The sequence below is a fragment of the Brachycentrus maculatus genome, unplaced genomic scaffold (genome assembly GCF_059751285.1).
Source record: "Brachycentrus maculatus isolate JH-2025_06_01 unplaced genomic scaffold, ASM5975128v1 h1tg000069l, whole genome shotgun sequence".
In the NCBI taxonomy this organism is placed as follows: Eukaryota; Metazoa; Arthropoda; class Insecta; order Trichoptera; family Brachycentridae; genus Brachycentrus; species Brachycentrus maculatus.
In genome coordinates, this window is record NW_028280823.1 from 1,556,532 (window position 1) to 1,567,355 (window position 10,824).

Below are 10,824 nucleotides of genomic sequence, written 5' to 3' on the forward strand. Positions count from 1 at the left end.
TAATTGGAGGGAAAATGCAAATAGGGGGTATTTAAAAAAATGTACTATTTAAATTTTATTTTTTATTTATATTGAAAAAAATGTTTGAATTAATTTTTTTTTTATGTAGCCAAAGTAGTGATTTGTAGCCCCAAATCATGCGCCGGCGAAACGCGTGAACCAACGTGTTTATCAAAGTTTTCGAGAATGTTCATTTTCTCTCGCACTGACAAAGCTTTTCTTTGTTGGGACATTACTTGAGAAAATAATGTTAAAGGATTGTGATAAACTAATAAAAGAAATTTAAAAACGTAAAAACTGTGTGTAAATGATGATCGCGAATGATGTCAAAAAGAAAGAAGCATCACAAACCGAGTCAAAAACCGAATGACAGAACAAACGTCATAACATTCTAACGGTTAAAATTGAAAGATATCGACCAATCACAACGTCGCTCGCCGACCAATCGCGGCGGAAGTAATGTATCTACTGCGCAGACTCATTGTCAAGCGCGCGTAACTCGCATATTTGAAATATTTACGACGTAAATTGGGGGAAAAAAACATAAAAACGGGTAATAAATGTATTGAAATATATCGGGACTGAAATGATAACACGCAATTGGCGGGAAAACTTTAAATCCGGGCACGTAAAATCCGGGTTTCACTGTATGTTAATTTTTAAGTTGTAATTCTTTTAGACGTAATAATGTACAGTTGTATTCTATGAGGGGATTTTTTTACTGACTCGCTTGTATATGTGTATTATGTTATTCTTGATACATATCTATTGAAGAAGAAAAAAAGATATCTGCAAACTATCCAAATATCCACATGTGTATGTACTTGTATTACATTGGTATTGTACTATGTTAGCACTCTTATGAAATATACAAATGTTTCTCTGTAAATTAAATATCTGATTGACGAAAATATAAAATATATAAAAGTGATTAAAGAATGTATGTATAAACATAATTATGAAATACATAACACGTATCTGTATTATTTGATAATTAAAATAAATTAATTTGTTATCAATTGAACTCTCTTGTACTCATTTCCCACCCATTAATTCCTATCTTGTTTACAAAAATGTATTGTTAATTGTTATTTGTATTCTTAACAATTTATTGATTTATATTACTGATAAATGACTAGTAATTACCTTTTACTTTAGATTAGATAATTATCACAAAAAAATGCAGTTCACTTGTTTACTAAAAAACAGTACTGTTATGTAAAAGTCGTCATAATATTACATATCGCTCACTCTTTTTAAGAACGTCATAAATCAAAAAACTTGATTTTTCAGGAGAACGTTTTTAAAGTTTAAAAATATAACACAATGTATTAAAAATAAATATCAAGCCACTTATTGAACTTTTTACTGTGCAACAGATCTTTTTAGGTAAAACCTGAAAGTTTTTTCTCCATTTGAAAAATATTTAGTCTATTTAAAAAAATAATTAAACAATACGTTTTATTCAAAATGTAAAAACAACATTTTCTTACCTGTAGCGGGTAAATATTAAGTTAAAAATATGCTTCTTTTTCTGGGATATAGTACATTTTCTGGGCATTCCGAAAACATGCACAACTGAAAATTGACAATTTTTTATTTATGACGTTCTTGAAAGGAGTGAGCGATATATGTACATATTTCAATTTTACTTATGAATAATTAATTTCTAATATAGAGAAAACATTTTATTTAAATGATTTTTTACATATCATTTCCCTTGGTCCAGTCAAGCTTAAAAGTTAAAATTAAAAAAAAAAGTAACTAACCATTACGCCACCTCCGTAGGGGTAAGCAGAGAGAATATATTGAGAGAAAAAAAATATTTCTCAAAAAAATTATAACCACTTCTTATTTATGTCACCATTTTAGACTCTGCAATTCCAAACTAGGACAACAATACTTATTTTATTTATAAAAATTAATACAAAATGCGTAAGTAACATATTTGAAATAAAGACATTGTATTGTTTTTATTATTCTAATTTTCTTTCACTAGTTTGTTCACTATGTAACGTTTGTAATTTTCAAGCTCCATGATAACTGGGATTTAATAGTGTCCATTTCTGGGAAGATAACCCAAAGTCCTCCCTCATTTTGTGTCCACTGAAATATTTATAATTTATTTTAGTTACAATCATTTAGAAACTGAGAAAGTTGCCAGTAAAAAAATAGAATATGCATGTTCCTACTTACTTTCAGTGGTGTTTTCTCATTCCCTAACAGGTATATTTTTGAGTCGTCAACGCTCAACCGATTCCCCAACGCTTCTACAAACAGCTGCCTATTTTCTGGCCATTCTAGAACGATTGCGTAAACTGTGGACGTGCCTCTCACAATGTTTCTGTCCTTATCATCGTACTCGGGAATGTCCTTGGATGCAGTATACCAAACATTTCCATTGGACGTGTCATTTTGATGAACCCACGGCTTTGTTTTGTAAATGGCCTCCCCGTTTATTTCGAGCCATTCGCCCATTCCGTGAAGGCGATCTTGGAATATCGGAGAAATTGTTCCCTCTTTTGTTGGGCCCACGTTCATCAGGAGATTTCCTAGATGTGAAAATTAATTATCATGCTAATTTTTCACATTTCAATAAATTTTTACGGTTTTTTTAATGCTGAAAATTTGTAAAAGCCTTCCGGACATTTATGTAACTAACTAACTAACTAACCATCACGCCGCTTCACCGCAGGGGTAGGCAGAGAGAATAGAGCGCCACACCACTCTGTCCTTGCAAACATTCTTCGCCTCTTCCACGTTCATGCATCTCCTCATACATACCCGCCGATTGTTACGACTCCTAACCTGACCACTTTCAAGTATTTGGCATACCTGATCGTGCCATGTTTTTCTCGGTCTTCCTCTGCTTCTTTTCCCGCTAACATTCGCCTCATAAATTTGTTTTACCGTTCTTTCCTCATTCATTCGTTCTACATGTCCAAGCAAATAAAAACCTATCAGCGGAAGCTAAACTGGCAGTGCACAACGGAGTCCTGGTTCCAACTCTAATGTATGGAAGTGAAACATGGAGTTGGCAAAAGAAGGATGAAAGTAGACTGAATGCAGTCGAAATGCGATCTCTCAGAAGAATGTGCGACAAATCGATGTATGATAGATGTACGAATAGTGAAATAAGGAAGGAATGCAAAGCTGAGATAAGCATAATGGATAAAATTAAGAAAGGTGTGTTGACATTTATGTAAATCAATTAATTTTTATCTACCTCCATAGTGTAGTGGTTACCGCATTTGGCTACCATGCTGGAGGTCGAGAGTTCAATGGGATGCGGGTAAGAGCAAGAAGAATCGAAAATAACATGGAAATTGTAGGCTACTTTACAGTAAAAAGTTGAGTAACCTCCTGATTATCTGGGGTGGTATTAAAAAATCCTGGTTTAATCTCCAAGGAAAAAAAATCAGAAAAGGTGAACAGTAAATTTATTGATATTTTTTACCAACATCAATTTGGCCTCAAATAATCAGAAGTTGCCATTGGAAGACTTTTGTATTATATATATATTGCATATGTATCGCTTTGTAGAAGTACCAATCTTGGATTGATCTTTTACACTGTTGCCATTTTGATTTTCGCATTGCCAGATTTAACAATAATAATGTTACTTTATTCTAAATTTTGAAAATGCTTGTTATTAAAGAATTATTTTTTATATCTGGTAACACATAAATCTAAATGGCAATAGTGTAAAACGACTAATCAAAATTCAAGTGACTAAGAGTACCTAACTCTAGGAGAAATTTGAAATTAGAAGACTTGAAATTTTCCAATTGTGTATTCAAATGTTACTTCGTGCTTTATATATTATTACTTCCACTGTTTTCTAAAAAGTTAAAATTACTTGATAACTAAGCAAAGATATAAAATATTTTACTGCTTCTGCAATATATGTAGGATTTAGTTATGTTTACCTCCGCAACTCACTGTAGTAACCAATTCCTTTATGAGCTCTTTAACTGTGAAATACTCCGATAGTTGTGCATTCCTTCGATAGCCCCATGACTTCCTATCTATAGTCATGCAGTTCTCCCATTTATGTGTTTGTAGAGTTCCTATAAAAGTAATCATATACTTCGTATTTCCATAATTCTATTAATAAACATGTTAAAGAATGTACAAAATAAGCAAAGAGCCATGAAAACAGTTGTATAAGTTAAGTTTACTTCCAAAGCCGCATAAAATCAGGTGGATAAAAAAAACTTTTGTTTGAAAAAGCATTAGTTTGAATGCCATAACTAGGCGAAACAATTGTCACAATTTTAATTTTTTATGTGTTTTTGTTAATAAAATACAACTTAGTAGACTCAAAATATCTGTGTTTGATTTAAAAATTCTTATTTTACCACTTGAGTTAGTGGTAAAAAAACAAGTGTTTTATTTAATCATTGTAACATGTCTTACCACAAATATAATGCCGAAACAATGAATAAAATAAAAAACTTCATGTAAAATACTGTTTTTTCCTTAAGAAAACAAAGTATAAGAATACTATTTTTAAATTAAGCGTAATATTCGTGAATTTTATAATTACCTGGATTATACCTATCGGTGCAAGTGTAGACTCCTCCATGATGACACGGGATGTCACTTCCCCACCTGTCATTTGCCACAACCGTATCCCTCACTGGACTACTGTTGTACAGCCATGCGAGGAATTCCTTCGACTTCCAATACGTGTCTTGAGCCTCCCAATCTCCATCCGACCAAATATATTCCGGACTGTACGTTTCAATCATCTCCATAAGTTCTGGAAGCATCTTCTCATCGACGTAATCCCTCCTCGTGAAATTCTCCGCTTTATCTCGCATGTAGAGAGGGTTGAACCATTCGTAGAGTGAATAATAAACTCCGAATTTCAAGTCGTCTTTTTTTCGCACAGCTTGGGATAGTTCCTTGACCAGATCTCTGTGTGGACCGACTTCCACAGAGTTCCAACTGAAGGTGCGTTTCGACGGAAATAAGGTAAATCCTTCATGATGCTTGGTTGTTAACACAACATATCTGCAATTCAAGATTTCAATGTAATATGATCACTGAAAATGGAATTAAATGCCTACAAATCATCAAGCATGGATAATAATAAAATAGACCATTTATATACACTAGACACTACAAAAGAAAAACTAATTATGCATAATCTACATACACATCAGGTAGGAAATAGATTAGGTTACACAATTACCCAAACTTTACATATCACTCATGATGAAGCAATATCTTGTAAACCACTTTATAAAAATTTGCAGGGGAGCCAAAAAATGCATAATATCTAGATTGTTGTGTTTTATGTACGTATTTTCTTTCATTTATTATCATACCAAATATAACACAAAAATCTGGTTGCTTTTCAGTTTTTTTACCTCCAATGTAAAATTGCTTTATTTTATGGGATCGCATGCCTGTGCAAGATACTGGCAAAAAACATTAACTCGAAAATATGCAATTTTGACTTAACGATGCAGTATTATAAAATTTTTGACGTTCTATAAACTGGCAAAATACAGTTTGAAATTTCAGTAAATTCAACTTTAATTTTAATTACGGGTATTTTATTCGGGCTAAAAGCTTTAAATAACAGGGTTATTCAAACTGGTATTTTAGAGTAAAGGTTTTTTGCTAGTATACCCTCGATAAACAAGATGCGATGAGTCCCTCGAGTAAAAATGTATTTTGACACACTCATAGTGTTATTTTAATATTTGATTATGAATGAAAATGCACCACCTTGTAAGTATGAATTCAATTCACTACACCATGTATAACGAATGTATCAACAAAAAACTTACTTAGCACCGGACCCATGCAGAATATCAGCCCACAAATCAGCATCAAAGAACTCTGCCCTGAATTCAGGAGCAAAGTTCTGGTAAGTGTAACCAGGTGCGTACAATGAATTCATGAATTCCACATATGCGGGAGATCCAGCTGAAAACAGGTTGCAATTAAAATTAATTTATCCTCATGTTCATGTTGTATTCAAAAATGATTAGTAAATATTATTAAAAAATAAAAGATAAGTTTATTGATGATTAAATCACTGTAGTACCCGAGAGTGCACATTTATTTATCTTACTCTCATGTCATCAATCAATGTACATATAGGTGCCCGGGGCATTTCAAATAATATCATTATGTTACTGTGCTGTATAATATTACAAAAGGTGTGGATTAGATAAGAAAGAATAACAATAAGTTATATAATATAAGGCGAGTATAAAAGTATAGTATATATGCACATTGATATTTGATTACATCAACTTTAATGTACCATTTGACCCTAATCCCCCCCTAGACGTAGATTATTCGCAAATAATGGGATCTTAATGACCCATTTATACGTGTTGATTATATCTTATTATTACATATGATTATAACTTTTTATAAAGCTTTATTTTGAGAAAATCTAAATCACTGGCTTAATGATTTATCGATTCACTTTTTAATTGATTTTGGATTACAAAACAATAAGGTTTCATTTCAGTAAAACCATTAGAACACACCTTTTTGGTTACTAGTTGAGAAAATAGTAGATTTTCACAATAGAAAAATTTCCCAGGCACCAAATCTTACTCATCTCTGATCTCCAGTTGAGTAAATTATGTCACAATAAAAAAAAACTTACATTTCCAGTTGGTCCAAAACCATTCGCTACCAAAACTCGGAACAGAATACACTCCCCAGTGGAGAAATATTCCAAACTTTGAATCATCAAACCATTCAGGGACAGGTCTGGAATCTAAACTCTCCCACGTGGGGTCATAATTAATTTTGTGATGCTTTGTATGTGATCTCCGTTGATCACAACGTACAAAATATTGCACAAAACATATTGCAACAATGAAACTTAAAAACACCTTCATTTTGATATACTGCCTCCCTAAAATTAAACAGATAAAATGTTATTATGAAGCCTCTAACATATGTAATAGTAAAAATAATAATCTGGGCTGGAATCACATTGAAAAAATTGCTTATGTGACTTTACTTCCATCCGCCAAAATATAAAAATTAAGTAATTTTCTTTTCAGTATCATTAACTTCTTGACAATACTGATCGACAACAGGTTTTTGAAAGTGGAATATGAAAATTCTTAAGTAAAGTAAATACATAGTTAATGCATTATCTTTTTACTGTAATACCAGCCCATGAATACTAAGTACTTAAAAGTGAAGACTTCAGAAGTTTGAACAGTTGACGTGCATGTATGAGGAGATCCATGGACGTGATATGTGTTTGCAAAATTTTGTTAAACTTATTATGCGATTTTTTGCTTCTCAGAGACTTTGTACTTTTTTTTTGTTTGTTTTTTTTTATTAACACTAGAAAGACCAAGACCATTATTTTTAATGAAATAAAATTATAATCTTTTTTGTGACACTTGTTCATAACTGAATGGTGAATAGGGCATCATAAATCAACTCGGTGTAAACTCTATTACAATTGCACAAAGGCAGAGTAAGTAGTTTTGTAATTTTAGTAGTATTTTCAACCACCAGAAGTAAAAATAAACCCCTGTAAACTATAAATATAAAGGTAAAAATTAACAACATATCCGTATGTTTGAGTGCAAGAGCTATCAATGGTACACTTGGTACAGACACCTAAGCACTTGCCTAAAGGGGATAATAATAATATGTTTTGTATAATATAACATTAGATCCAGCTGTGTTTAAATTTTTGTACACAAATATTAGATTTACATAGGATTTATAAATATTTAAAATATCAAGTAGTGTGAAAGTACAATCATGGATTAAACGGTGTAAAATTAAATCACTTGAACAAGCCAATGACAGGTCATACGCCATGCAAATCCTTTATTCCCTTCTCAGAAAATTAAATGTGTATGTTGTTCATTTATAATCAAAAAAGAATTAATCAAGGCAAAATATAATATTTATTAAATATAATTACTGGACAATTGTAAGAATTACGGTACTGGTCTTTACAGGGTTATTTAAAATCAAAGATTTGTATTTTATTGATAAATAAAAAAATAAAGTTTACGTGTTTAAGGTTAAATTATTCAAAATCTGTATTATGCATAGGTAGAAGTACACGTACAGTAGCTGTCTCTGTAGCAAAAAATTAAGTTTTGATTCATAATGTCCCTGGTTTGATTACCAGCTGGCTCCAAATCAATGCATGTCACATATATTTTTACTAGGCTAATTGATGTGTTGCCTTGACTAACATTACTTCCAACTTTCATTTTACGATTCGAACAATGTTACATCAATCAAAGTATGTATACTATCCTAAGCAACAAAACGCAATTTAACAGGGGAAAGATTTAAACATGGAATATTTATGCTGAAATACACTACAGTGAATCTACAAATCACTAAATAAAAAATAAATATAAATCAGAGGTAAAGTAAATATGAAAATAAAATAAAATAAATATGTATACAGTGAATCTACAGTTATTTTACCTCTAGTTGTTATGTTGGCTAATCAAATATAAATCAGAGGTAAAATAAATATGAACGGACAGTAGTATAAATATGTATAAAGTAATATAAATATGAACATAAATAAAATAAATATGAATATACATAAATCAGAGGTAAAATAAATATGAACGGACAAAATAGTTTTACTGCCAAGAATTGTTAGCAATTGTGTTATATAAAAATGTAAACAATTAGTTAAAAATAAAGATATTATATTAAAAAAATTAAAAAATAAATTGGACATTTGGGTTATGATAGTATAAATACGTGGTCTAAATGTGTTAAGCTGTATAAAATACTATGCAAGTGCAATGTAAAACAATTTTTCTAAATCTCAAAATATATCACATTACAAAGTACATAATAACAGTATTAAAACAAAGTTTTATTTTTGAAAAAATCATCGAATACTTCAGGACATAATTTAATTTATTTTTAAAAAATACAGTTATTTTTGCAAAAACAAAATTATGGACAGTTTGTAATTTGATTTTACTCAATTTTCTTTCAATTTGCCATTTTGTATTGTATTATTATTTAATGCATATTTGCACAACCCTGGAATTATAAATAATTGTGCTATAGCACTCACTGTATTATATTAGTGTAGTGTTATTTTGATAGCAAATTACAACTACTTACTAACCCACTTTCGTTTCAGTTTTCAGTCAATGTTTTTATGCGGTGATAAATTTGTTATGGGAAAAGTGTGACACATTTATGTTATCTGCAAAATGCACCTGAGTACTTTCTTAAAAAGTATTACAAGACTTTTTTTTAAATTATCTTGGATAGCACTTTTCAACATTACACAAAATAAATAATGCCAAAACATTGCATTTGATTAATTAATGTATCTTTGTTTTACATACTCATATATTTAGAGTTTTACTTTCGATTTAAAAACAACAAAAATTATGACTTTCTTTTTCAAAATTATGGTTTATTATTACTAGATTTAAGTTTTGTACTGAAATTTCTTGCTGGAACTGCATATTATATAATTAAACAACAAGTAAATAACTTTTTCCATTGCTATTTTACTTGACTGGATGACCCAGATCTGTTAGTATATAACTCCTTATATTGCTCACTCCTTTCAACAACGTCATATATCAAAAATCATCAATTTTCAGTTGTGCATGTTTTCGGAATGCCCAGAAAATGTACTATATCCCAGCAAATGCGGCATATTTTTAACTTAACATTTACCCGATACATGGCAGAAAGTGTTGTTTTTACATTTTGAAAAAAAGGTAGTGTTTAATTATTTTTTTAAATATACTAAATATTTTTCAAATGGAGAGAAAACCTTCAGGTTTTACCTAAAAAGATCTGTTTGCACAGTAAAAAAGGTGAATAGGTGGCTTGATATTTATTTTTAATACATTTTATTATATTTATAATCTTTAAAAAACTCTCCTGAAAAATCAAGTTTTTTTTATTTATGACGTTGTTAAAAGGAGTGAGCGATATGTCGGGTTGTGGTCCCTTGGTTAGTGTCGCGGACTCTTGAGTCAGAGTTTCTCAGTTGGAATCTATTCTACCACAATTTGATACCTATTTCTAATAATGAGCCACTTAGACTCACAGAAATAGCATGAAATTGACGTATTTTTGCAAATAATGAAATATTAAAAAAAAATCCTCTTTAAAAAAAACAAATCAAGGTTTTTTTATTATATAATATATGTATAATATTTTATTTGTAAACTTTACATTACAAATATGTTACACTTTAGTCTGACTATAGTATTTGTTTATTGGCTTACCAAAGGAGATGTGCTCTGCTGGTCACTGATTCCAATATACTGAGTCTTAACAGATAGCGAGTGCGTACTCAATTATGTTATTTATAAAAATAAATTGATAACAATTTAACTGTAATACACACATAAACATATTTTGTGATAATATATTAAATATCATGTGCACCTTTTCAATATGACAATATTTATTGTTTGATTTAATTTATATTCTGTTACACAAAGTAAAGGTTCTTATATACATTTATTTATTTTAAATGTAAATATGTATACAATTCAGGATTAGTAAAATAGTTTCGTATTTATTTTATGGTCACATAAGATACATTGAAAATATAAATATATTCGGTTGTAGCATTTCACTTTAGAAATAGAGAAAATTGTATGTAATAAATACTAGTAATTTTACTAAAACATAATTGTCCGTCTCCACAATATATTGATTAGCACATGTGGCTACCGTGCTGAAGGTTGCGGATTTGATTCCCGGGCTGGTAAAAATAAATATGAGTGATTTTTTCACTCTGATTTTTATTTAATATCACACTACTACTGGTACCTGAAGTACAGAACTGATTACCTT

At 30.4% G+C, this 10,824-nt stretch overlaps 1 protein-coding gene across 3 annotated transcripts; it reads right to left on the reverse strand.

Moving 5' to 3' along the window:
- Nucleotides 1-1,675: 1,675 nt before the first annotated feature.
- Fuca (alpha-L-fucosidase) lies at nucleotides 1,676-10,288 on the reverse strand. Of its 3 annotated transcripts, none has more exons than XM_088256954.1 (7): nucleotides 10,248-10,288; nucleotides 6,641-6,895; nucleotides 5,805-5,943; nucleotides 4,550-5,019; nucleotides 3,930-4,070; nucleotides 2,197-2,552; nucleotides 1,676-2,106 (listed from the first exon to the last, which is right to left on the reverse strand). In XM_088256954.1, exons 2-7 carry the CDS (start codon nucleotides 6,876-6,878, stop codon nucleotides 2,008-2,010), a joined length of 1,443 nt encoding a protein of 480 aa, XP_088113080.1. In that variant the 5' UTR covers nucleotides 6,879-6,895; nucleotides 10,248-10,288; the 3' UTR covers nucleotides 1,676-2,007. The 3 variants fall into 3 exon arrangements, with proteins under 3 accessions (XP_088113080.1, XP_088113078.1, XP_088113079.1); XM_088256952.1 differs by lacking the exon at nucleotides 10,248-10,288 and adding an exon at nucleotides 7,180-7,246; XM_088256953.1 differs by lacking the exon at nucleotides 10,248-10,288 and adding an exon at nucleotides 6,976-7,080.
- Between the last annotated feature and the right edge of the window lie 536 nt (nucleotides 10,289-10,824).

Coding starts and splice junctions, on each gene's coding strand:
- Fuca (XM_088256952.1), bottom strand. CDS start 7,237: ATGGATCTCCTCATACATGCACGTCAACTGTTCAAACTTCTGAAGTCT. Junction 5,020..5,804: donor CTGCATGGGTCCGGTGCTAA/GTAAGTTTTTTG, acceptor CTTGAATTGCAG/ATATGTTGTGTTAACAACCA. Junction 2,553..3,929: donor TACTACAGTGAGTTGCGGAG/GTAAACATAACT, acceptor TTTCACATCTAG/GAAATCTCCTGATGAACGTG.